Source organism: Phyllobates terribilis, unplaced genomic scaffold (genome assembly GCF_046119375.1).
Source record: "Phyllobates terribilis strain yellow unplaced genomic scaffold, ASM4611937v1 Scaffold_11__3_contigs__length_659146591, whole genome shotgun sequence".
In the NCBI taxonomy this organism is placed as follows: Eukaryota; Metazoa; Chordata; class Amphibia; order Anura; family Dendrobatidae; genus Phyllobates; species Phyllobates terribilis.
In genome coordinates, this window is record NW_027362771.1 from 646,171,474 (window position 1) to 646,198,886 (window position 27,413).

Consider the following 27,413-nt stretch of genomic DNA (forward strand, 5'->3'; position numbering starts at 1 on the left):
AACACCTTTTCAGGTAGTGAGATAATGCATGTCACTATGGTTATTGCCCTTGAAAAAGCAACCGATTAATCAATAATGTCGTTTTGCACACCAGTCTTGATCCAAGGTGCACTGCAGTATGATGCGCCAAGATTATTAAGAGGCGATCAACTGTTAATGAATTTGATGCATCTTTTAGCTGTTGCATTCCCACTTCAGAAATGGACAGCAATCAAGAATCATAGTAGATTTCTGCCATAATTTATGCCATGTTTGTAGCGTAAGTTATACTAAATTTATTGGGTTTCGCTTGGCCATGCCCTTATAAATAGGCTCCTCACATTTTTTCACAAACTTGATGAATATGATGTAAAAACATCAACATTTTTTACAGAAGTTCCAATTCCTCAAAAATGTTCCAACATTTCCAACACTTTTATTACAAAATTATTTTAAAAACTAATAAAATGGCCACTAGGTACTCTAGAGGGTGGAGAAAACAGGTGAAGGACGATACACTAAAGGGGTGGAGAACACAGGAGGATAAGAAAGATACACTAGAGGGGTGGACAACACAGGAGAAGAACGATACACTAAAGGGGTGGAGAACACAGGAGGTCGATACACAAGAGAGGTGGAAAACACTGGAGAAGTACGATATACTAGAGAGGTGGAGAATGCAGGAGAAGGATGAGACATTAGAGGTGGAGATCGCAGGGGAAGGATGAGATACTAGAGGGGTGGAGAACACAGGAGGATAAGAAAGATACACTAGAGGGGTGGACAACACAGGAGAAGGATGATACACTAAAGGGGTGGAGAACACAGGAGGTCGATACACAAGAGAGGTGGAAAACACTGGAGAAGTACGATATATTAGAGAGGTGGAGAACACTGGAGAAGTATGATACACTAGAGAGGTGGAGAATGCAGGAGAAGGATGAGACACTAGAGGGGGAGAACGCAGGAGGATAAGAAAGATACACTAGAGGGGTGGACAACACAGGAGAAGGACGATATACTAAAGGGGTGGAGAACACAGGAGGTCGATACACAAGAGAGGTGGAAAACACTGGAGAAGTATGATATACTAGAGAGGTGGAGAACACAGGAGTATGATACACTAGAGAGGTGGAGAACGCAGGGGAAGGATGAGACACTAGAGGGGGAGAACAAGAACACAGGAGAAGGAGGATGCACTAGAGAGGAGAGAACACATGAGAAAGATGATACACTAGAGAGATGGAAAACAAAGGAGAAGGACGTTACACTAGAGAGGTGGAGAAAACAGGAGGACGATACACTAGAGGTAAGAGAACAGGTGAGAAGGATGATGCACTGGAGGTAAGAGAAGACATGACAAGGAGGATACACTAGAGGGGGGAGAACACATGAGAAGGACGATACACTAGAGGTAAGAGAACACATGAGAAGAATGATACACTAGAGGTAAGAGAACACATGAGAAGTATGATACACTAGAGGTAAGAGAACACATGAGAAGAATGATACACTAGAGGTAAGAGAACACATGAGAAGGACGATACACTAGAGAGGTGGAGAACACAGGAGAAGGATGATACACTAGAGAGGTGGAGAACACAGGAGAAGGATGATACACTAGAGAGATGGAGAAATCAGAAGGCGTCTACCTGAAATGAGCATGTACAGACTTCATGGGTATTAGAAAAATATCATGTTTATTATTATATTACACATAAATATTCTTCTGTCATCTATTGTACTCGTGCGGTGACCTCTTCCCCGCATTGAGCTCCTTTGCTCTTGTATGGAATGCTTCTCACCCTTTCTGGTCTTTGTCTCTCATCCTTCTTTTAAGTCTTCTGTTCTTTTTTCTTCTCACAGTCTTTTTCGTTCACCTGTCTCCATATCTCCACCAATCTGTCTGGGCTGATTCCATGCACAACCAGCACCTCCTTGTACAGGCACACATTATATTTCAGCCCCTGGACGCGGAAACGAGGGTCGTGTCTGTAGGTCAAATTTGCTGTCAGAGCCAAGAAACCAAAATATACATCATCCAATGGGAAAACCGGCATCTTACAAGAGGCTTCATATAAACGAGGCACCGAGGCTCCTGAGAAGATGAAGCCTCCACCTGACACAAAGCCAGGATAGCGTTCCGGGGGGTAGAGAGACTCAGTGATTCTGTATTTGGTTTTACGCATGACGAGTGGGCGATGCTGATGGTAACCATGGACGAAATCTGGAGATCCAAAATCCCTAATAAGATCTAACACCAGATGTACGTTCACAAACACGTCATCGTCACCTGCCAGGGAAACACAAGACCATCCATGTTATATAAGGTCAGTGATATAAATGATAGGGTCAGAGATAATAATGTCACACAGGGGATTCCTATAAGTTGTAGGGTCACTGGCTGCTACCTACCCTTGAATATGTAATCCACTTCTGTGCTGTTGTGGTGCATCCACTCCAGGAAGCATCGTTCCTTTAGAGATAGGTTGTGATGTCCTTCGAGCATGTCCCACTGTAGGACGTCCCCATAGGTGTCGCTCTCCAATTTCACAATCTCCATTTGCCCTGATTTCTCCGTCCTCCCCAGCAGAAAGAGTCGTCTTACTTTGTAGCCCTTCAGTTCTTGTTCTTTGGCCCAGGTCTGTCGTAAAGCATTTCTCCTAATTCCAGCCCCTGGATGGGATTTTATGGCCATAATTAGGAGCGGTAAGTTGCTGGTATCGTATGGTGCCACCGCCGGACCGAGAATCACGGAACATTGGTACGTCTGCAGGTACGGGAACTCCGAATAAAAACTGGAGAGTTTCAAGTGATAATCATATTTCCCATCACTGAGGGTCTCTGATTGTCTGATCACAAGTTTCATGGGGGTCTCTTGGGGCATCTCAAGATGACTTCTAGACATGGAGGGGTTTGACTGTTCAATCCATTTAAAAATCAGGAAGATCGTAATAGAGATAAGGCCGGAGTGGACCAAAAACTTACTCTTTTTCATGGCCTGATAAGAAAGAGCAAAAGGTTCAAGGATAAGTATGAAGAAACATCTATCAAATATAAAATTTCCCCTTTTTTACATGAATATAACTACTATAATACTGCCCCCTATGTACAAGAATATAACTACTGTAATACTGCTCCTTATGTACAAGAATATAACTACTATAATACTGCTCCTATGTACAGGAATATAACTACTATAATACTGCCCCCTATGTACAAGAATAGAACTACTATAATACTGCTCCTGTGTACAAGAATATAACTGCTATAATACTGCCCCCTATGTACAAGAATATAACTACTATAATACTGCCCCCTATGTACAAGAATATAACTACTATAATACTGCTCCTATGTACAAGAATATAACTGCTATAATACTGCTCCTCTGTACAAGAATATAACTACTATAATACTGCTCCTATGTACAAGAATATAACTACTATAATACTGCTCCTATGTACAAGAATATAACTACTATAATACTGCCCCCTATGTACAAGAATATAACTACTATAACACTGCCTCTATGTACAAGAATATAACTACTATAATACTGCCCCCTATGTACAAGAATATAACTACTATAATACTGTCCCCTATGTACAAGAGTATAACTACTATAATACTGCCTCCTATGTATAAGAATATAACTACTATAATACTGCTCCTATGTACAAGAATATAACTACTATAATACTGCTTCTATGTACAAGAATATAACTACTATAATACTGCTACTATGTACAAGAATATAACTACTATAATACTGCTCCTATGTACAAGAATATAACTACTATAATACTGCCTCCTATGTACAAGAATATAACTACTATAATACTGCCCCTATATACAAGAATATAACTACTATAATACTGCCCCCTATGTACAAGAATATAACTACTATAATACTGCTCCTATATACAAGAATATAACTACTATAATACTGCCCCCTATGTACAAGTATATAACTACTATAATACTGCTTCCTATGTACAAGAATATAACTACTATAATACTGCCCCCTATGTACAAGAATATAACTACTATAATACTGCCCCCTATGTACAAGAATATAACTACTATAATACTGCTTCCTATGTACAAGAATATAACTACTATAATACTGCCCCCTATGTACAAGAATATAACTACTATAATACTGCCCCCTATGTACAAGAATATAACTACTATAATACTGCCCCCTATGTACAAGAATATAACTACTATAATACTGCCCCCTATGTACAAGAATATAACTACTATAATACTGCTCCTCTGTACAAGAATATAACTACTATAATACTGTCCCTATGTACAAGAATATAACTACTATAATACTGCCCCCTATGTACAAGTATATAACTACTATAATACTGCTTCCTATGTGCAAGAATATAACTACTATAATACTGCTTCCTATGTACAAGAATATAACTACTATAATACTGCCCCTCTGTACAAGAATATAACTACTATAATACTGCCCCTATGTACAAGAATATAACTACTATAATACTGCCCCTATGTACAAGAATATAACTACTATAATACTGCCCCTATGTACAAGAATATAACTACTATAATACTGCCCCTATGTACAAGAATATAACTACTATAATACTGCCCCTATGTACAAGAATATAACTACTATAATACTGCCTTCTATGTACAAGAATATAACTACTATAATACTGCCCCTTATGTACAAGAATATAACTACTATAATACTGCCCCCTATGTACAAGTATATAACTACTATAATACTGTCCCTATGTACAATAATGTAACTATTATAATAACGCCCCTATGTCTTGAAAAGTCTTCACACCCCATGAACTTTTCCACATTTTTTGCCATTACACCCACAAACGTAAATGTATTTTGTTAGGATTTTCTGTGATAGCAACACAAAGTAACAAGTATTTGTGATGTGTAAAGCAAATGATACAAGGTTTTCTAATTATTTTAATCTGAATAGTGTGTGGTGCATTTGTATTCATCCCTCTGTAGTCTTATGTCCATAAATAAATGCACCCAGAAATCACTAGTACATTGCGTTCACCTGGGTGTGATTTCTTCTCAGTATAACTACAGCTGTTCTGTGAAGACCTCAGAGGTTTGTGTGAAAGCATTAGGGATGAAACAGCAGCATGAAAGCCAAGGAGCTCACCAGACAGATCAGGGATAAAGTGGTGGAGAAGAGTAAAGTAGGGTTAGGTTATAAAAGACAGCTCAAGCTCTGGACATCACAAGGAGCACTGTCCAATCCATCATCCAAAAAATAATGTGCATGGCACAACTGCAAAACTACCAAGACTTGGCTGTCCACCTAACGTGATATCCCAAGCACGGAGAGCACTAATTAAAGAACCAGCCAAGAGGTCCATGGTCACTGGAGGAGCTGCACAGATCCACAGCTCAGGAGGGAGAATCTGTCCACAGGACAAATATTGGTTGTATACTCCACAAATTTGGCCGTTATGGACTTGCAGCAAGAAGAAAGACATTTTTGAAAGCCATAAGAAGTCCCATGTAGGGGACACAGCGAGCATGCGAAGGAAGAAGCTCTGGTCAGATGAGACCAAAGGAGAAGTTTCTGGGCTAAATGCAAAATGCAATGTGTGGTTGAAAACTAACACTGCACATAACCCTGAACACACCATCCCCACCGTCACACATGGTGGAGGTAGCATCCTACTGTGCGGAGACTTTTCTTCAGCAGGGGCAGGGAAGCTAGTCAGTTGATCAGAAGATTGATGGAGCTAAATACAGGCCAATCCTGGAGCAAAACCTGTTAAAGGCTGCAGAAAACTTGAGACTGGGGCATAGGTTCACCTTCCAGCAGGACGACAACCCCCAACATCATGCCAGAGCTACAGTGGAGGGTTTAGGTCAGAGCATATTCCTGTGTGTGAACGGCGCAGTTACAGTCCAGACCCAAATCCCAGAGAATCTATGACAAGACTCGAAAATCACTGATCACAAATGTCTCTATCCAATCACTGAGCGAGAGCGAGTGGTGCAAAAAAGAAGGGGCAAAATGTCACGTCTAGGTGTGCACCTCTAGAGAGACCCCAAAAGACTGCAGGAGAGACTGTCATAGAAATTTGTTTCATAGAAGATATTAACATTAGTGATGAGCGAGCACTAAAATGCTCGGGTACTTGTTGTTCGAGTCGAACAAATTGGAATGCTCGAGTGCTCGGACCGTGTAACGTGCCCAATGTAAGTCTAGGGGAAACTCGAGCATTTTTCGGCGGCTCCCCCCGGCGGTCTGCAGAAGGCCTAAAAATTGCCCAATCGATGGGAACAGTGCTCAAATGACATGGGAACAGCATGGGGAAGACCCCTGGAAGCATTTCTGACTCCCAGGTTACTGCTGTCAACAACGTTGTCAGAGGTATTACCCCACTTTTACGGACTCACAATAAAACATACAAAAACGAATCCAAAATGGATTTTCCTGGGAAATATGTTAAGGAACATCCTTTCCTGGGTAATGACTTATATATAAGGCAAAATAAATAATCAAAACCAAAAATAACCAAACTTTGTGAAGTGGTCTGTCATTACCAGGCAATGTTCATACCCGAGATGCGCTGGTCCAACAGTCAAATAGTCGATCATCAGCACCTCCAAGGGGGCAGAAGTCACAATGGTTTGTATGTGGACCCGCTGCTCCGGGGGCTTAACCAGCTCACATCCGACATATTCGACAAGTGTCTTCTATTTTTGCTCGCAGTCGGGGGTGATACACCAGCCTCTGCAACCACTGAAATGTCTTCTCTGGTCCGAAGTGAGCCCCTCCTTAGTCTCCTTAGCCACTATTCCGACCAACTTCTTTGGGCCCACCACTTGCCAGGTGATCCCGAACTCTCGCAGTAGAAGTACCCGTCAGTACAGCAGCCTGTCTCGCAAACAAAGTCTCTCCCATTGTCCCAGCATTTTCAGAGCTCCCAGGGACATTGTACTCCTCCCCTCTCGACTGGGGACCTGACTCAAAGCCACCCATTGACGTAGTTGGGCAACTTCTCTGTCATTCTGTTGAAGTCGGACCCAGTCATCTCTTGGCTGTCCTAGCACTTGTTCTTCCGACGTCTCTCTGATCTGTCCCTGCGCCGCGACCAGCTGTCCCACGAAACTTCGGAAGCTAGGGACCTCATCCGCCTCCAAATATTGATCGCGGTCATGATCAGGCCGTTCATATGTCACTCTGGAGAGGGAGTCGGCGTGAGTATTCTCTGCCTTAGACCGGTAGGTGATCTTATACCGGTACCTGGCCATGCGGGTCACCCACCGCTGCTCCAGGGCCCCAAATTTCGCACTCTCTAGGTGAGCCAGCGGGTTGTTATCTGTTCTCTCCAGTACTTCAGACCCGGACAAATACTCTGCGAACTTTTCGGTCATTGCCCAAACCAGAGCCAGTAACTCTAATTTGAAAGAGCTATAATTATCTCGGTTCCTCTCAGAGTCGTGAAGGGAGCGGCTGGCTTACGCAATCATGCGCTCTTTCTCATCCTGTACTTGCGATAACACGGCTCACAGACCATGCAGGCTCCCATCAGTGTGGAGTATGAATGGTTGGGAGAAATCTGCATAGGCAAGTATTGGGGCCATTTTTAGGGCACGGAAGGCCTCTTCCTGGCTGCTTCCCCACCAAATCGCCCGATTCTTGGAGCCCGCCAACACTCCCTTAAGTAGCTCCAGCAATGGGTTGGCTATGCGGGTGAAGTTCTTCACGAATCTTCGGTAGTACTCGGCAAGTCCCAGGAAGGCCCGAACGTCCTCCACTGTCTTCGGGGCAGGCCACTCCTGTACCGCGGCCACCTTTTCCCGGGTGGGCCTGACTCCTTCACCAGACACAGTATGACCGAGATATTCGATCTGTTTGCGGAATAGGTGGCACTTCTGGAGCTTCACCTTTAGGCCATGACTCTGTAAGCGACTCAGTACTTGCTCCAGTCGCTGGAGGTGCTCCTCGAAGGTGGCGGCATAGAAAATTATGTCGTCAGGATAAATCAGTGTCACCTCGAAGTTCAAATCACCCAGGCACTTCTCCATCAGACGCTGGAACGTCCCGGGAGCGGTAATCAGGCCGAAGGACATCCGATTGAACTCGAACAGTCCCATGGGTAATATGAACGCCGTCTTCGCACCGTCATGTTTGGCCATGGGCACTTGCCAATACCCGCTGGCCAGATCCTAGGAGGAGAAGTATCTTGCCTTCCCTAAGGCCGACAGGGACTCTTCGATTTGGGGTAGTGGGTAAGAGTCTCGTACTGTACAGGAATTCAATCGTCTATAGTCCACACAGAACCGCAGGGTCCCATCTTTCTTCCGGACGAGGATAATCAGGGCTGGCCACGGACTAAGACTCTCCCGTATCACATCATTCTGTAACATATGGGCTAGCATCTCCTTAACCTCTTTATACATTTGTGGAGGTATCTGCCGGTATCTCTCCCGCACTGGGACAGCGCTCCCCATGGGAATCTCGTGGGTAATGGCTTCGGTGCAACCAAAATCATCCTCATGGCGAGCAAAGACTTCCTGGTACCGCTCCAGTACCTCCCCAACCTGCTGCACCTGTCGAGGTGAAAGTCCCGTCAATTCAGCCCGCATTTGTTCTAGGATTCTTCGTCCCCCCTTCACACTAACACGGTGGAATTCCAGCGGCACGGTGACCACCAGAGTCCAGGGGTCTCCTCGTACAGCGGACAGCTGTACCACATTAAGTCGCACCAACTTCTCTGGCATTCCCAGAATCTGGGCTATTTCCGCCCTGGGACGGAGTGTGAGATCACCTTCACCCAGATTAACACACCGCACTATAACATTGCCACCCTGGACGGTGGCCAGTGTCCGAGCCACCAGGAGTCCGGGGGTTACTTTGTCCATCGATGTTGGTTCTATCTGAACTTCGACCCCCTCAAGAGGTCTGCAGGCCCGTGCGGGTAATGTGAGAACGGTTTGTCCTGGCGGTAAGGTGAGCGCCGTAGCTGCTGGTACTATTATTTTCCCCAGGATCTTCCCTTCATTCGACGTCTCCTTTGGGGGGCTCGTGGGTCCCACCGGTCTAGAGGAATCTCCTTCGGCTCACTAATCAGGATTTGCCCGATCTCTTTCAGCACATTCATTCCGAGGGTCAACGGGGGTCCACTTCCGGTTCCCCCTGTGACCAAGACGACCCCTTTTTTTCCCACATCTTTTCCACACACTCGGATCTTCATCCACACCACCCCTGCGACCGGGATGAGTAATTGATTAGCTGCCGTGAGTCTAATTACTGGTCCCCATTCAGGCCGCGCTATCTCTGGAAATCGCTGTTGAAAGTAGGCTTCTGTCATCGTAGTCACCTGGGATCCCATGTCAATCAGGCAGTGAACAGCCCGACCACTTATTTCGGCCCAGACAGTCGGGCTTGTGGAAACTAGATCCTTGGGACTTCCTTTTCTTCTTTCTCCTTCCTCAGGCTCCGTGCTGTGTCCCTCAAACACGGAGTCTGTTAGTTTAACGGCTGCCGCGACAGGGGCCGCCCTCGGCTAGCACAGCCCCTGGCGTAACATCCTGCGCCTCCACACTTCCAGCAGGTCGTGTCTCTGTCTGTGTAGGGCTGCCTCACTCCTCTACGGAACTCTCCTGCAGGTGGGGGTCCTGAATTCAATTCCTTTCATAACTGGAGCAATCGATCCGGGTATCTCTGGTGTCGGTGTAGGGGTCTTCTTGAGACTGGACCATTCACCCCCATTTCCTGTATCTCCTTTCGCATCTCTCGAGCCCATTCCGGTTCAGCTGCAGGTGGGGTGGGTACCTCGTTACTCCGGACCATCCCTGCCAGGGCCGTCACCCCCATCTCCTGCTCTCTCACACGTGCCTCTGCCCCCGCTTCTAGAAAAGCCATACGTGGGTTGGCGCGCAGGCGCTCCCGCAAGGCCTGCTTCAGCTTTACATCCCTAATGCCAACTGACCCCTTAAGATCACGTCAGGGGGGCCCATTCCCAAATTTCCCATGTCGTCTTTTCTAGTGATATAGGCATGCACCCTAATGTAAGGCATTAACATACTGCGTCACAGTCTCCTCCTCCTGCTGCACTTGGTGAAACAGCCGTATCCTCAGCTCTCCTATATTGGTGGGATCCCCATGCATCTCCTCCAGTATCCACACCACTTTTTCTACAATATCCCCCTGGTCATGGGGAGGGCGGTACATCACGGATTGTTGGGCCTCGCCATCCAGGGTCAGTAAGGCTATTTCGGCTTGCATAGCTGGGGTCATCAGATGCATGCGTAACATACTCTTAACTCTCTCAACCCAGTCCCACAGCATCATATTGTCCTGGTGAACTTTGGGAGATTGCTGAGCATAGCCCCCAGCGGCAAGCTAGATCCAGGGGCTCCCAGGATGGACTGCTCTGCAGTGTCTGTGTCTAAAGACTGCATCCTGCCGACTACGCCAAATGTAACACAGGTACTTTAGATGCAGCGACACAGAAACACAGAGCAGCCAATATGGGGTTAATAAACAGGGGGGATTTATTGTAACAGGGTCAATCTCCACGCAGGGAGTAACAGGGGAAATATGGGGACAACAAGGGGAGTAGCAGGTAAAAGGCTATAACCGACAATCCACAGTTTGGCTAGATGTAGTAGAATCGAGACTGTTGTAATCGGCAGTTTTACACTTATCTGACTCTTGTTCCTCACAAGGCAGTTGCCGGCTGATGCCGCTATTGTTTTCTTCTGGCTTCCCCGCCTAAACAATGCTCCGTCTTCTGGCGGCAGCGAGCGGTCTCTGGTTTGACCCGCTGAGCCCCTAGTCCATAACACTGCACCTCACTTGATCGGCTCCACAGACCTTGCATTTCTTCTCCCTCTAGTTGGGCTTGACTCCAACTGTCAACTGCCTGCTTTCCCACCCAAACCTCCTTTTTCTCCCTCTTCCTAGACACGCCCCCAGGTCCGTGGTCACCTGACCCCTGACACACTCTGGACACACCCCCAACTTCCCAGTCACTTGACTCCTGTGCTCGCAGCCTGTCTTCCCCTTGCAACCAGAGGCACGGCCTCGGCAGTTCCGGATCCCTTGTTCTGAAAGTACTTACACCCCGGTCTTCCCCCTTACACAACCAATAACCTTTTCACACTGCTCTGGGTTCAATAGTGGTGTTCTGTGGTCCCCTATTAATTGGGACAGGAAGGTCGTGCGAGAAGATGTGGGTGTTTGTTGTGGCACAATTTCAGCTTGCCCATGGCCACGTCCTCTGCATGCACCATCATCACCATCACGTCCAATTCACCGTCCCTTGCCACGTGCCTTGCCCATTTTAAATGGAGGACAATATTTTCCAGGCTCTCTACAAATGGCTGAATTTGGAGCGAACTTATATGTGATCCGTGTGACGGACAAACCACAGTTTTAAATACCTGGCCTGTAGGTAACTATTTTTAACAGGAAACTGGTGTCAATAACTTCGCTGACACACTGAAACAAAATTTTAATGGAGGCAAGAAATCGCAGAATTTCCAGCGCAATTTTATATGATCCGTGTGACGGACAAAACACAGTTTTAAAGCTGGATTTCTAGCACTGTAATATGGAAAGGACCTGGCTGTATTCTGCAGTGCCAACAAGCAAATGGCGCAGAAAAATGGTGTTCTCTGGATTGCTTTTTAAGCAAATAATCAGGATTAAGATAAAAACAAAAAATTATTCTTGACCTCTGATACCTGGGGCTATTTCGACAAATGTAATATCTGTGAAATGTGTGAATTTAGTATTGTGGCCTGTGGGGCATTAGCTGCGTATTTGCACTTGCATTCAAAGGACTGGGGTAGGGATAGCAGAATGCTGTACTGGGACAAGGACGTGGACGTGCTTGATGATGGTGCTACTTGAGAGGGTGCAACGACATGTGTAGGGTGGGAGACATCTTGGCATGCGCCATGGACAGGGGATTGGCGTGCATGCACAACAGTGTCACCCATAGACACTGTTGCTGGATCCTGGGGTCCGGCCCACTTAGTCGGGTGCTGTGCTGACATGTGCCTGATCAAGCTAGTGGTGGTCAGGCTGGTAGTTTTGCCACCCCTGCTGATGCTGGCCTGGCAGGTGGTGCAAATGACCTTTTTGGGGTTATCTGCAGAGTCTTTAAAAAATAACCAGACTTGTGAAGACCTAACAGTTGTACTGGAAACTTTATGAGGAACGCTTTCCCGCCTTGTGTCTGTGGCCACCACAATGCTTCTTGATGCCTGTTGTGGTGCTACGCCTCCCTCCCCCTGTGTGCTGCTGTCCTCGCTCTGCATGTCCCCCTGCCAGGTTGGATCAGTTACTATATCATCCACCACCTCGTCTTCCACTTCCGCAGCCTGGTCCTACTCCTGACTTTCTGGCAATTGTGTCTCATCATCATCATCCACCTCTTGAGACAGTAATTGCACTTTCCCACCGTCGCCTTCGTGTGACCGTGGCTGTTCCGATATTTGGGCATCGGTACACGTGTTCTCCTCTTGACTCGCTTGAAGCTGGCCGGGCTAGAGGCCCGAATCTACCAATGGAAAAGTGAACATCTCTTCGGAGTGTCAGTTGTCTCCGGGCACTCGGCATGGTGGGAGGAATGAGGATCAAGGTGAGGAATATGCGGTCGAGACTCACGGCTACTGAGACCTGACCATGTGGAAGACAGGGTGGTGGTGGCTAAGTGACTGGAAGCATTATCTGCTATTCAACCAATAACCTTTTCACACTGCTCTGTGTTCAATAGTGGTGTGCTGCAGGTCTCCTAGTAATTTGGACAGAAGATCGAGCGAGAAGATGTGGGTGTTTGTTGTGGCACAATTTAACCTTGCCCATGGCCACGTCCTCTGCATGCACCATCACCATCACGTCCAGTTCCCCGTCCCTTGCCACGCACTTTGCCCATTTTAAATGGAGGACAATATTTTCCACTTTCACGAGAAATGGCTGATTTTAAACTCAGTAATATGTGATATGTCTGACAGAGAACCACGGTTTTAAATAGCAGGCCTGTAATTTACTAATATTATTCTACACAGAGAACTAGTGTGAATAGCTTGACCGACACACTGCAACGGAATGAAAATGGAAGAAATGTATGATTTTAGAAGTCTTTTCGGTGATATGTCTCACAGAGAACCACGGCTTTAAATTGTAGGCCTGTAATTTACTAATACTATTCTACACAAAAACCTAGTGTGAATAGCTTGACCGACACACTGCAACAGAATGGAAAAGGAGGCCAATGTTTTTCACATTCAGTTTAAATTTCTGGATTTTTATAGTTGAAATTTGGAACAGATCTGGCTTTATTCTGCAGTGAGAACAAGCAAATGGAGCAGAAAAATGGTGTTGCTTTGTAAGCAAATAACCAGAATTAAGATAAAAAAAAAATTTGCCCTGGCCCCTGATATCTGGGGCTATGTCTACAAATATCTGTAATTATTACAGCAGCAGCAGAAACGTTCAATGGACCCTCTTGCACTATATGCACTGAAGTCTGCCACATATACTACCTGCCTGCCTAACTCCTGCTATCACCACTGAATATATGCAGCTGGATTAGTCCTCAGAAGGACTGTTAGTTCAGATGGATGTATATATATATATATATGTTGTGGAATACCTATACTAACTATAAACAAGCAAATCTCTCCCTAGCTCAGCAGCACCTCTCCCTACACTGCCTGATTCCGGAGTGACTGTGACGAGCATGGTGGTGCCAGGTCTGATATAGACCTGATGACGCTGTGCTGCCTGCCAATCACTGTAATGCCACAACCAACATGGCTATGGCATTACAGTGCGTGGCAGGCAATCTCTGCATGTTCATTGGCTCTCTAAAGAGCGCCAAACATGCAGGGAGTAGACCTGAGCTCCAGCCCGAGCAACCCGGAAATACTCGTTGTCAGGCAAAATGTATATTTGGTCCTAGCTTTAAAAAAATGAGAGCTGTCTCAAATTTCCACCCCCCCTGTCCATTTGTAAGACATAGAACTGCAGTGCTTGCCCCCACCCTAAGAATTTTTATTACCGTCGTAAACCCTCAGCGCAGAGCAGCTTCTAGTTCAAAATAGTTATTCCCTCCAAAATTCCTATTGTTTAAAAGCTTGTACAGTTAATGTAGAATTTAAAAACGCACAGGACTGTCACTAACCCAGGGACCACATTTTTGGAATGCTCACCTTTTCTCCATTATAATAGTATATCTTGCATAACTGAGAAACGACCGGGAACTGGGGTAATGGATTTTGAGTTTCTGAGCATCATAAAGTATTCATATTTGATATTAATCTTCATGAATAGTGGTGACGGCCAACATGATGTCTCCATCTTGGATGTGGGACCCCCCCACACCAAGATATGAAATCTGAAGGTTTTTATGTTCTATGCAGCTGGGTGGTTTCACAAAACCGAGCCCCCATGTGAGGTACACAATATGGGTGTTTACTAATCGTTTGGCCCCTTTAGTAAAAACCAGAGCGGCCATTTTCCAAGTCATTCTTGCCAGGGACGTCAGACGCATGCACACCGCTGCGTGGAAGAATCGCCTCTAATTTCCGGGGAGCCGTCCCCCCCACAGAATCTGAGACCATCACCACGTGGCACAGGTTTTGCTATTACTTATCCCTTTTATTTTAATAACTGTTTTATGCATATATGTAAATTGTCTCTTTTATAATATCTTGTATATCTTTTAAACACTGCCCACTTTCGGGAGTAAATCATTATTATTTACCAGTTTCGTTCTTCTTGTCCTATGTCGAGCAAACACGTTCCTCACCTGCTAATTCACGTTACCTACCAGGTACCCGATCCGCCTGTTAAGAGATCGGTGGTGGCAGTATACCAGTGTTTATGTGATATTGTGGTTTGAGGGTGGCTGGTCGGAGGTATATATACGTTCCTGGAAGGAACTGGTGGTATATATACGTCCTGTCACATCACGTGCCGCAATAGTCTACATAAATTAGAGCAGCTGCACCCGTACTGTGACCAGCAGGATAAGGTCAATACCGTGTGTGACCAGCAGGATAAGGGGGCGCCAGAGAGCTGCAAGGTATGACCCAAAAGTGGGTGTTGTTTCATGACACTCGTCGTACTCCGAGCATCTCGAGCAGTGAGATGCAGTGGCGCTCATCATTAGTGGTTATACAAAGTACTGACTCAGGGGCTGAATACTAATGCACCTCATCATTTTCAGATTACAATAATTAGTGACCTTGTATCATTTCCTTTACACATCACAAATACTTGTTACTTTGTATCACAGAAAATCCCAATAATATACATGTAAGTTTGTGGCTGTAACGTGAAAAATGTGGAAAAGTTCCAGGGAATGAAGACTTTTCCAAGGCGCTGTCAGTGCTGTTACACTGGTGCTGGTGCTGTGGGGCTGTCAGTGCTGTTACACTGATGCTGGTGCTGTGGGGCTGTCAGTGCTGTTACACTGGTGCTGGTGCTGTGGGGCTGTCAGTGCTGTTACACTGGTGCTGGTGCTGTGGCGCTGTCAGTGCTGTTACACTGGTGCTGGTGATGTGGGGCTGTCAGTGCTGTTACACTGGTGCTGGTGCTGTGGCGCTGTCACTGCTGTTACACTGGTGCTGGTGCTGTGGCGCTGTCAGTGCTGTTACACTGGTGCTGGTGCTGTGGGGCTGTCAGTGCTGTTACACTGGTGCTGGTGCTGTGGCGCTGTCAGTGCTGTTACACTGGTGCTGGTGCTGTGGCGCTGTCAGTGCTGTTACACTGGTGCTGGTGCTGTGGCGCTGTCAGTGCTGTTACACTGGTGCTGGTGCTGTGGGGCTGTCAGTGCTGTTACACTGGTGCTGGTGCTGTGGGGCTGTCAGTGCTGTTACACTGGTGCTGGTGCTGTGGCGCTGTCAGTGCTGTTACACTGGTGCTGGTGCTGTGGGGCTGTCAGTGCTGTTACACTGGTGCTGGTGCTGTGGCGCTGTCAGTGCTGTTACACTGGTGCTGGTGATGTGGGGCTGTCAGTGCTGTTACACTGGTGCTGGTGCTGTGGGGCTGTCAGTGCTGTTACACTGGTGCTGGTGCTGTGGGGCTGTCAGTGCTGTTACACTGGTGCTGGTGCTGTGGGGCTGTCAGTGCTGTTACACTGGTGCTGGTGCTGTGGCGCTGTCAGTGCTGTTACACTGGTGCTGGTGCTGTGGGGCTGTCAGTGCTGTTACACTGGTGCTGGTGCTGTGGGGCTGTCAGTGCTGTTACACTGGTGCTGGTGCTGTGGGGCTGTCAGTGCTGTTACACTGGTGCTGGTGCTGTGGCGCTGTCAGTGCTGTTACACTGGTGCTGGTGATGTGGGGCTGTCAGTGCTGTTACACTGGTGCTGGTGCTGTGGGGCTGTCAGTGCTGTTACACTGGTGCTGGTGCTGTGGGGCTGTCAGTGCTGTTACACTGGTGCTGGTGCTGTGGGGCTGTCAGTGCTGTTACACTGGTGCTGGTGCTGTGGCGCTGTCAGTGCTGTTACACTGGTGCTGGTGCTGTGGCGCTGTCAGTGCTGTTACACTGGTGCTGGTGCTGTGGCGCTGTCAGTGCTGTTACACTGGTGCTGGTGCTGTGGGGCTGTCAGTGCTGTTACACTGGTGCTGGTGCTGTGGGGCTGTCAGTGCTGTTACACTGGTGCTGGTGCTGTGGGGCTGTCAGTGCTGTTACACTGGTGCTGGTGCTGTGGGGCTGTCAGTGCTGTTACACTGGTGCTGGTGCTGTGGCGCTGTCAGTGCTGTTACACTGGTGCTGGTGCTGTGGGGCTGTCAGTGCTGTTACACTGGTGCTGGTGCTGTGGCGCTGTCAGTGCTGTTACACTGGTGCTGGTGCTGTGGGGCTGTCAGTGCTGTTACACTGGTGCTGGTGCTGTGGGGCTGTCAGTGCTGTTACACTGGTGCTGGTGCTGTGGCGCTGTCAGTGCTGTTACACTGGTGCTGGTGCTGTGGGGCTGTCAGTGCTGTTACACTGGTGCTGGTGCTGTGGGGCTGTCAGTGCTGTTACACTGGTGCTGGTGCTGTGGGGCTGTCAGTGCTGTTACACTGGTGCTGGTGCTGTGGCGCTGTCAGTGCTGTTACACTGGTGCTGGTGCTGTGGGGCTGTCAGTGCTGTTACACTGGTGCTGGTGCTGTGGGGCTGTCAGTGCTGTTACACTGGTGCTGGTGCTGTGGCGCTGTCAGTGCTGTTACACTGGTGCTGGTGCTGTGGCGCTGTCAGTGCTGTTACACTGGTGCTGGTGCTGTGGGGCTGTCAGTGCTGTTACACTGGTGCTGGTGCTGTGGGGCTGTCAGTGCTGTTACACTGGTGCTGGTGCTGTGGCGCTGTCAGTGCTGTTACACTGGTGCTGGTGCTGTGGGGCTGTCAGTGCTGTTACACTGGTGCTGGTGCTGTGGGGCTGTCAGTGCTGTTACACTGGTGCTGGTGCTGTGGGACTGTCAGTGCTGTTACACTGGTGCTGGTGCTGTGGGGCTGTCAGTGCTGTTACACTGGTGCTGGTGCTGTGGCGCTGTCAGTACTGTTACACTGGTGCTGGTGCTGTGGGGCTGTCAGTGCTGTTACACTGGTGCTGGTGCTGTGGGGCTGTCAGTGCTGTTACACTGGTGCTGGTGCTGTGGGGCTGTCAGTGCTGTTACACTGGTGCTGGTGCTGTGGGGCTGTCAGTGCTGTTACACTGGTGCTGGTGCTGTGGGGCTGTCAGTGCTGTTACACTGGTGCTGGTGCTGTGGGGCTGTCAGTGCTGTTACACTGGTGCTGGTGCTGTGGGGCTGTCAGTGCTGTTACACTGGTGCTGGTGCTGTGGGGCTGTCAGTGCTGTTACACTGGTGCTGGTGCTGTGGGGCTGTCAGTGCTGTTACACTGGTGCTGGTGCTGGGGGGCTGTCAGTGCTGTTACACTGGTGCTGGTGCTGTGGGGCTGTCAGTGCTGTTACACTGGTGCTGGTGCTGTGGGGCTGTCAGTGCTGTTACACTGGTGCTGGTGCTGTGGCGCTGTCAGTGCTGTTACACTGGTGCTGGTGCTGTGGCGCTGTCAGTGCTGTTACACTGGTGCTGGTGCTGTGGCGCTGTCAGTGCTGTTACACTGGTGCTGGTGCTGTGGGGCTGTCAGTGCTGTTACACTGGTGCTGGTGCTGGGGGGCTGTCAGTGCTGTTACACTGGTGCTGGTGCTGTGGCGCTGTCAGTGCTGTTACACTGGTGCTGGTGCTGTGGGGCTGTCAGTGCTGTTACACTGGTGCTGGTGCTGTGGGGCTGTCAGTGCTGTTACACTGGTGCTGGTGCTGTGGGGCTGTCAGTGCTGTTACACTGGTGCTGGTGCTGTGGCGCTGTCAGTGCTGTTACACTGGTGCTGGTGCTGTGGCGCTGTCAGTGCTGTTACACTGGTGCTGGTGCTGTGGGGCTGTCAGTGCTGTTACACTGGTGCTGGTGCTGTGGGGCTGTCAGTGCTGTTACACTGGTGCTGGTGCTGTGGCGCTGTCAGTGCTGTTACACTGGTGCTGGTGATGTGGGGCTGTCAGTGCTGTTACACTGGTGCTGGTGCTGTGGGGCTGTCAGTGCTGTTACACTGGTGCTGGTGCTGTGGGGCTGTCAGTGCTGTTACACTGGTGCTGGTGCTGTGGGGCTGTCAGTGCTGTTACACTGGTGCTGGTGCTGTGGGGCTGTCAGTGCTGTTACACTGGTGCTGGTGCTGTGGCGCTGTCAGTGCTGTTACACTGGTGCTGGTGCTGTGGGGCTGTCAGTGCTGTTACACTGGTGCTGGTGCTGTGGCGCTGTCAGTGCTGTTACACTGGTGCTGGTGATGTGGGGCTGTCAGTGCTGTTACACTGGTGCTGGTGCTGTGGCGCTGTCAGTGCTGTTACACTGGTGCTGGTGCTGTGGCGCTGTCAGTGCTGTTACACTGGTGCTGGTGCTGTGGGGCTGTCAGTGCTGTTACACTGGTGCTGGTGCTGTGGCGCTGTCAGTGCTGTTACACTGGTGCTGGTGCTGTGGGGCTGTCAGTGCTGTTACACTGGTGCTGGTGCTGTGGGGCTGTCAGTGCTGTTACACTGGTGCTGGTGCTGTGGGGCTGTCAGTGCTGTTACACTGGTGCTGGTGCTGTGGGGCTGTCAGTGCTGTTACACTGGTGCTGGTGCTGTGGCGCTGTCAGTGCTGTTACACTGGTGCTGGTGCTGTGGGGCTGTCAGTGCTGTTACACTGGTGCTGTGGGGCTGTCAGTGCTGTTACACTGGTGCTGGTGCTGTGGGGCTGTCAGTGCTGTTACACTGGTGCTGGTGCTGTGGCGCTGTCAGTGCTGTTACACTGGTGCTGGTGCTGTGGCGCTGTCAGTGCTGTTACACTGGTGCTGGTGCTGTGGGGCTGTCAGTGCTGTTACACTGGTGCTGGTGCTGTGGGGCTGTCAGTGCTGTTACACTGGTGCTGGTGCTGTGGGGCTGTCAGTGCTGTTACACTGGTGCTGGTGCTGTGGGGCTGTCAGTGCTGTTACACTGGTGCTGGTGCTGTGGGGCTGTCAGTGCTGTTACACTGGTGCTGGTGCTGTGGGGCTGTCAGTGCTGTTACACTGGTGCTGGTGCTGTGGGGCTGTCAGTGCTGTTACACTGGTGCTGGTGCTGTGGGGCTGTCAGTGCTGTTACACTGGTGCTGGTGCTGTGGGGCTGTCAGTGCTGTTACACTGGTGCTGGTGCTGTGGGGCTGTCAGTGCTGTTACACTGGTGCTGGTGCTGTGGCGCTGTCAGTGCTGTTACACTGGTGCTGTGGGGCTGTCAGTGCTGTTACACTGGTGCTGGTGCTGTGGGGCTGTCAGTGCTGTTACACTGGTGCTGGTGCTGTGGCGCTGTCAGTGCTGTTACACTGGTGCTGGTGCTGTGGGGCTGTCAGTGCTGTTACACTGGTGCTGGTGCTGTGGGGCTGTCAGTGCTGTTACACTGGTGCTGGTGCTGTGGGGCTGTCAGTGCTGTTACACTGGTGCTGGTGCTGTGGCGCTGTCAGTGCTGTTACACTGGTGCTGGTGCTGTGGCGCTGTCAGTGCTGTTACACTGGTGCTGGTGCTGTGGGGCTGTCAGTGCTGTTACACTGGTGCTGGTGCTGTGGCGCTGTCAGTGCTGTTACACTGGTGCTGGTGCTGTGGGGCTGTCAGTGCTGTTACACTGGTGCTGGTGCTGTGGCGCTGTCAGTGCTGTTACACTGGTGCTGGTGCTGTGGCGCTGTCAGTCTCCTGGTTCGTCTCTTGCACAATCGCAGCTTCTGTACGAGGAGGGATTCCTGACGGCTCCGGGTGGGGACGAGACTCTGTGACACTTTCTCCCTATCAGTCACAGACTTCTGCAGGTCGCTCTCGTCTCACCGTCGTATTTCTCGGCTTTTCCTATCACTCTGCAGTCAGTGACAGGTAAGTACCAGAGGCGACATTGGGGGGCGCTGCAGGGGTCTCTGTATTCTGGAATGTTATCATTTTTAATCTTATTTTTTTCGTTGCTACAATGTTACTACTTATTACTGAAGTATTAATGTGATGATATAAATGATAAAGGATCGTCCACGATCAGAGGCAGTAATGGAGGAGAGGAATATTACTGAAGTATTAATGTGATGATATAAATGATAAAGGATCGTCCACGATCAGAGGCAGTAATGGAGGAGATGAATATTACTGAAGTATTAATGTGATGATATAAATGATAAAGGATCGTCCACGATCAGAGGCAGTAATGGAGGAGAGGAATATTACTGAAGTATTAATGTGATGATACAAATGATAAAGGATCGTCCACGATCAGAGGCAGTAATGGAGGAGATGAATATTACTGAAGTATTAATGTGATGATATAAATGATAAAGGATCGTCCACGATCAGAGGCAGTAATGGAGGAGATGGATATTACTGAAGTATTAATGTGATGATATAAATGATAAAGGATCGTCCACGATCAGAGGCAGTAATGGAGGAGAGGAATATTACTGAAGTATTAATGTGATGATATAAATGATAAAGGATCGTCCAGGATCAGAGGCAGTAATGGAGGAGATGGATATTACTGAAGTATTAATGTGATGATATAAATGATAAAGGATCGTCCACGATCAGGGGCAGTAATGGAGGAGATGAATATTACTGAAGTATTAATGTGATGATATAAATGATAAAGGATCGTCCACGATCAGAGGCAGTAATGGAGGAGATGAATATTACTGAAGTATTAATGTGATGATATAAATGATAAAGGATCGTCCACGATCAGAGGCAGTAATGGAGGAGATGAATATTACTGAAGTATTAATGTGATGATATAAATGATAAAGGATCGTCCAGGATCAGAGGCAGTAATGGAGGAGATGGATATTACTGAAGTATTAATGTGATGATATAACTGATAAAGGATCGTCCACGATCAGAGGCAGTAATGGAGGAGAGGAATATTACTGAAGTATTAATGTGATGATATAAATGATAAAGGATCGTCCACGATCAGAGACAGTAATGGAGGAGATGAATATTACTGAACTATTAACGTGATGATATAAATGATAAAGGATCGTTCACGATCAGAGGCAGTAATGGAGGAGATGAATATTACTGAAGTATTAATGTGATGATATAAATGATAAAGGATCGTCCACGATCAGGGGCAGTAATGGAGGAGATGAATATTACTGAAGTATTAATGTGATGATATAAATGATAAAGGATCGTCCACGATCAGAGGCAGTAATGGAGGAGAGGAATATTACTGAAGTATTAATGTGATGATATAAATGATAAAGGATCGTCCACGATCAGAGGCAGTAATGGAGGAGAGGAATATTACTGAAGTATTAATGTGATGATATAAATGATAAAGGATCGTCCACGATCAGGGGCAGTAATGGAGGAGATGAATATTACTGAAGTATTAATGTGATGATATAAATGATAAAGGATCGTCCACGATCAGAGGCAGTAATGGAGGAGAGGAATATTACTGAAGTATTAATGTGATGATATAAATGATAAAGGATCGTCCAGGATCAGAGGCAGTAATGGAGGAGATGGATATTACTGAAGTATTAATGTGATGATATAAATGATAAAGGATCGTCCACGATCAGAGGCAGTAATGGAGGAGAGGAATATTACTGAAGTATTAATGTGATGATATAAATGATAAAGGATCGTCCACGATCAGAGGCAGTAATGGAGGAGAGGAATATTACTGAACTATTAATGTGATGATATAAATGATAAAGGATCGTCCACGATCAGAGGCAGTAATGGAGGAGATGGATATTACTGAAGTATTAATGTGATGATATAAATGATAAAGGATCGTCCAGGATCAGAGGCAGTAATGGAGGAGAGGAATATTACTGAACTATTAATGTGATGATATAAATGATAAAGGATCGTCCACGATCAGAGGCAGTAATGGAGGAGAGGAATATTACTGAAGTATTAATGTGATGATATAAATGATAAAGGATCGTCCACGATCAGAGGCAGTAATGGAGGAGATGGATATTACTGAAGTATTAATGTGATGATACAAATGATAAAGGATCGTCCATGATCAGAGGCAGTAATGGAGGAGATGGATATTACTGAAGTATTAATGTGATGATACAAATGATAAAGGATCGTCCACGATCAGAGGCAGTAATGGAGGAGATGAATATTACTGAAGTATTAATGTGATGATATAAATGATAAAGGATCGTCCACGATCAGAGGCAGTAATGGAGGAGAGGAATATTACTGAAGTATTAATGTGATGATATAAATGATAAAGGATCGTCCACGATCAGAGGCAGTAATGGAGGAGAGGAATATTACTGAAGAATTAATGTGATGATATAAATGATAAAGGATCGTCCACGATCAGGGGCAGTTATGGAGGAGAGGAATATTACTGAAGTATTAATGTGATGATATAAATGATAAAGGATCGTCCACGATCAGAGGCAGTAATGGAGGAGAGGAATATTACTGAAGTATTAATGTGATGATATAAATGATAAAGGATCGTCCACGATCAGAGGCAGTAATGGAGGAGAGGAATATTACTGAAGTATTAATGTGATGATATAAATGATAAAGGATCGTCCACGATCAGAGGCAGTAATGGAGGAGAGGAATATTACTGAAGTATTAATGTGATGATATAAATGATAAAGGATCGTCCACGATCAGAGGCAGTAATGGAGGAGAGGAATATTACTGAAGTATTAATGTGATGATATAAATGATAAAGGATCGTCCACGATCAGAGGCAGTAATGGAGGAGATGAATATTACTGAACTATTAATGTGATGATATAAATGATAAAGGATCGTCCACAATCAGAGGCAGTAATGGAGGAGAGGAATATTACTGAAGTATTAATGTGATGATATAAATGATAAAGGATCGTCCACGATCAGAGGCAGTAATGGAGGAGATGAATATTACTGAAGTATTAATGTGATGATATAAATGATAAAGGATCGTCCACGATCAGAGGCAGTAATGGAGGAGATGGATATTACTGAAGTATTAATGTGATGATATAAATGATAAAGGATCGTCCACGATCAGAGGCAGCAATGGAGGAGATGAATATTACTGAAGTATTAATGTGATGATATAAATGATAAAGGATCGTCCACGATCAGAGGCAGTAATGGAGGAGAGGAATATTACTGAAGTATTAATGTGATGATATAAATGATAAAGGATCGTCCACGATCAGAGGCAGTAATGGAGGAGATGGATATTACTGAAGTATTAATGTGATGATATAAATGATAAAGGATCGTCCAGGATCAGAGGCAGTAATGGAGGAGAGGAATATTACTGAAGTATTAATGTGATGATATAAATGATAAAGGATCGTCCACGATCAGAGGCAGTAATGGAGGAGATGGATATTACTGAAGTATTAATGTGATGATATAAATGATAAAGGATCGTCCACGATCAGAGGCAGTAATGGAGGAGAGGAATATTACTGAAGTATTAATGTGATGATATAAATGATAAAGGATCGTCCACGATCAGAGGCAGTAATGGAGGAGAGGAATATTACTGAAGTATTAATGTGATGATATAAATGATAAAGGATCGTCCACGATCAGAGGCAGTAATGGAGGAGAGGAATATTACTGAAGTATTAATGTGATGATATAAATGATAAAGGATCGTCCACGATCAGAGGCAGTAATGGAGGAGATGAATATTACTGAAGTATTAATGTGATGATATAAATGATAAAGGATCGTCCACGATCAGAGGCAGTAATGGAGGAGATGGATATTACTGAAGTATTAATGTGATGATATAAATGATAAAGGATCGTCCAGGATCAGAGGCAGTAATGGAGGAGAGGAATATTACTGAACTATTAATGTGATGATATGAATGATAAAGGATCGTCCAGGATCAGAGGCAGTAATGGAGGAGATGGATATTACTGAACTATTAATGTGATGATATGAATGATAAAGGATCGTCCAGGATCAGAGGCAGTAATGGAGGAGATGGATATTACTGAAGTATTAATGTGATGATATAAATGATAAAGGATCGTCCACGATCAGAGGCAGTAATGGAGGAGATGGATATTACTGAAGTATTAATGTGATGATATAAATGATAAAGGATCGTGCACGATCAGAGGCAGTAATGGAGGAGATGAATATTACTGAAGTATTAATGTGATGATATAAATGATAAAGGATCGTCCACGATCAGAGGCAGTAATGGAGGAGATGGATATTACTGAAGTATTAATGTGATGATATAAATGATAAAGGATCGTCCACGATCAGAGGCAGCAATGGAGGAGATGAATATTACTGAAGTATTAATGTGATGATATAAATGATAAAGGATCGTCCACGATCAGAGGCAGTAATGGAGGAGAGGAATATTACTGAAGTATTAATGTGATGATATAAATGATAAAGGATCGTCCACGATCAGAGGCAGTAATGGAGGAGATGGATATTACTGAAGTATTAATGTGATGATATAAATGATAAAGGATCGTCCACGATCAGAGGCAGTAATGGAGGAGAGGAATATTACTGAAGTATTAATGTGATGATATAAATGATAAAGGATCGTCCACGATCAGAGGCAGTAATGGAGGAGAGGAATATTACTGAAGTATTAATGTGATGATATAAATGATAAAGGATCGTCCACGATCAGAGGCAGTAATGGAGGAGATGGATATTACTGAAGTATTAATGTGATGATATAAATGATAAAGGATCGTCCACGATCAGAGGCAGTAATGGAGGAGATGAATATTACTGAAGTATTAATGTGATGATATAAATGATAAAGGATCGTCCACGATCAGAGGCAGTAATGGAGGAGAGGAATATTACTGAAGTATTAATGTGATGATATAAATGATAAAGGATCGTCCACGATCAGAGGCAGTAATGGAGGAGATGAATATTACTGAAGTATTAATGTGATGATATAAATGATAAAGGATCGTCCACGATCAGAGGCAGTAATGGAGGAGATGGATATTACTGAAGTATTAATGTGATGATATAAATGATAAAGGATCGTCCAGGATCAGAGGCAGTAATGGAGGAGAGGAATATTACTGAACTATTAATGTGATGATATAAATGATAAAGGATCGTCCTCGATCAGAGGCAGTAATGGAGGAGAGTAATATTACTGAAGTATTAATGTGATGATATAAATGATAAAGGATCGTCCACGATCAGGGGCAGTAATGGAGGAGATGGATATTACTGAAGTATTAATGTGATGATATAAATGATAAAGGAACGTCCACGATCAGAGGCAGTAATGGAGGAGATGAATATTACTGAAGTATTAATGTGATGATATAAATGATAAAGGATCATCCACGATCAGAAGCAGTAATGGAGGAGATGAATATTACTGAAGTATTAATGTGATGATACAAATGATAAAGGATCGTCCACAATCAGAGGCAGTAATGGAGGAGATGAATATTACTGAAGTATTAATGTGATGATATAAATGATAAAGGATCGTCCACGATCAGAGGCAGTAATGGAGGAGATGAATATTACTGAAGTATTAATGTGATGATATAAATGATAAAGGATCGTCCACGATCAGAGGCAGTAATGGAGGAGATGGATATTACTGAAGTATTAATGTGATGATATTAATGATAAAGGATCGTCCACGATCAGAAGCAGTAATGGAGGAGATGAATATTACTGAAGTATTAATGTGATGATATAAATGATAAAGGATCGTCCACGATCAGAGGCAGTAATGGAGGAGATGGATATTACTGAAGTATTAATGTGATGATATAAATGATAAAGGATCGTCCACGATCAGAGGCAGTAATGGAGGAGAGGAATATTACTGAAGTATTAATGTGATGATATAAATGATAAAGGATCGTCCACGATCAGAGGCAGGAATGGAGGAGAGGAATATTACTGAAGTATTAATGTGATGATATAAATGATAAAGGATCGTCCAGGATCAGAGGCAGTAATGGAGGAGAGGAATATTACTGAAGTATTAATGTGATGATATAAATGATAAAGGATCGTCCAGGATCAGAGGCAGTAATGGAGGAGAGGAATATTACTGAAGTATTAATGTGATGATATAAATGATAAAGGATCGTCCACGATCAGGGGCAGTAATGGAGGAGAGGAATATTACTGAAGTATTAATGTGATGATATAAATGAAGGAAGTGATCGGCCGTTGTCTTATCTGTGAATTATGGATCTGGACTTTCGGGTACAATAACTGCTAGAATCCTAGAATGTTCTCGTTGGAGGGGACCTAAATCATCTCAGACAGATGTCTGTCCAGCCTCTGTGTGAAGACGTCCATTGAAGGGGAACTCACCACCTCTCGTGGCCGCCTGTTCCTCTCATTGATCTCCTCACTGTCATACAGAGTCTTCTAATATCTAATCTGTATCTTCTCCCATTAAATAGAAATTCAGAAATACAGATAATTCCTCCAATAAAACTAATAAAAATGTTAGAATCTGTTATAATAGAAAGTCAGAAAAGGCGCAAAATGTGAACGACGTCTCAGAAAAGTGACAGAAAACAAAATGTAACGAAAAAATAAAGATGTAAAAAGATAAAATTCTGGTCTCTAATGATGGAATAAATGGTGGTGGCTCCTTGTGAGGTCAATGAGCAGAACATTAATGTCACCATTTCTGTAGAGAATCACCAGACCCTGTGACCACTGCTGTCAGTCATTACCTCAGTACAGTGCCCCCCATTACATGGATTCATTCCTCCCGGAGAGGACTATAGTGGGATGATGGGGATCGTACCTGTTCTCTCCGCTGACGATGATCTCTGAGGAGTTGCAGGATCTTGTCTGGATTTATATACAGGAAATCCCTGGGGGCCGGATAGTGAATCTGACATCACATGGTGGGAAGTGCTCAGCCTGGGGGCC

At 45.9% G+C, this 27,413-nt stretch overlaps 1 protein-coding gene across 1 annotated transcript; it reads right to left on the reverse strand.

Annotated features, from left to right (window-relative positions):
* Positions 1-1,660: 1,660 nt before the first annotated feature.
* On the reverse strand, positions 1,661-27,413 carry LOC141167169 (beta-1,3-galactosyltransferase 5-like). Its single transcript, XM_073654573.1, has 3 exons — positions 27,286-27,413; positions 2,395-2,980; positions 1,661-2,272 (listed from the first exon to the last, which is right to left on the reverse strand). Exons 2-3 carry the CDS (start codon positions 2,975-2,977, stop codon positions 1,815-1,817), a joined length of 1,041 nt encoding a protein of 346 aa, XP_073510674.1. The 5' UTR covers positions 2,978-2,980; positions 27,286-27,413; the 3' UTR covers positions 1,661-1,814.

Coding starts and splice junctions, on each gene's coding strand:
- LOC141167169 (XM_073654573.1), bottom strand. CDS start 2,977: ATGAAAAAGAGTAAGTTTTTGGTCCACTCCGGCCTTATCTCTATTACG. Junction 2,273..2,394: donor AGTGGATTACATATTCAAGG/GTAGGTAGCAGC, acceptor TTTCCCTGGCAG/GTGACGATGACGTGTTTGTG.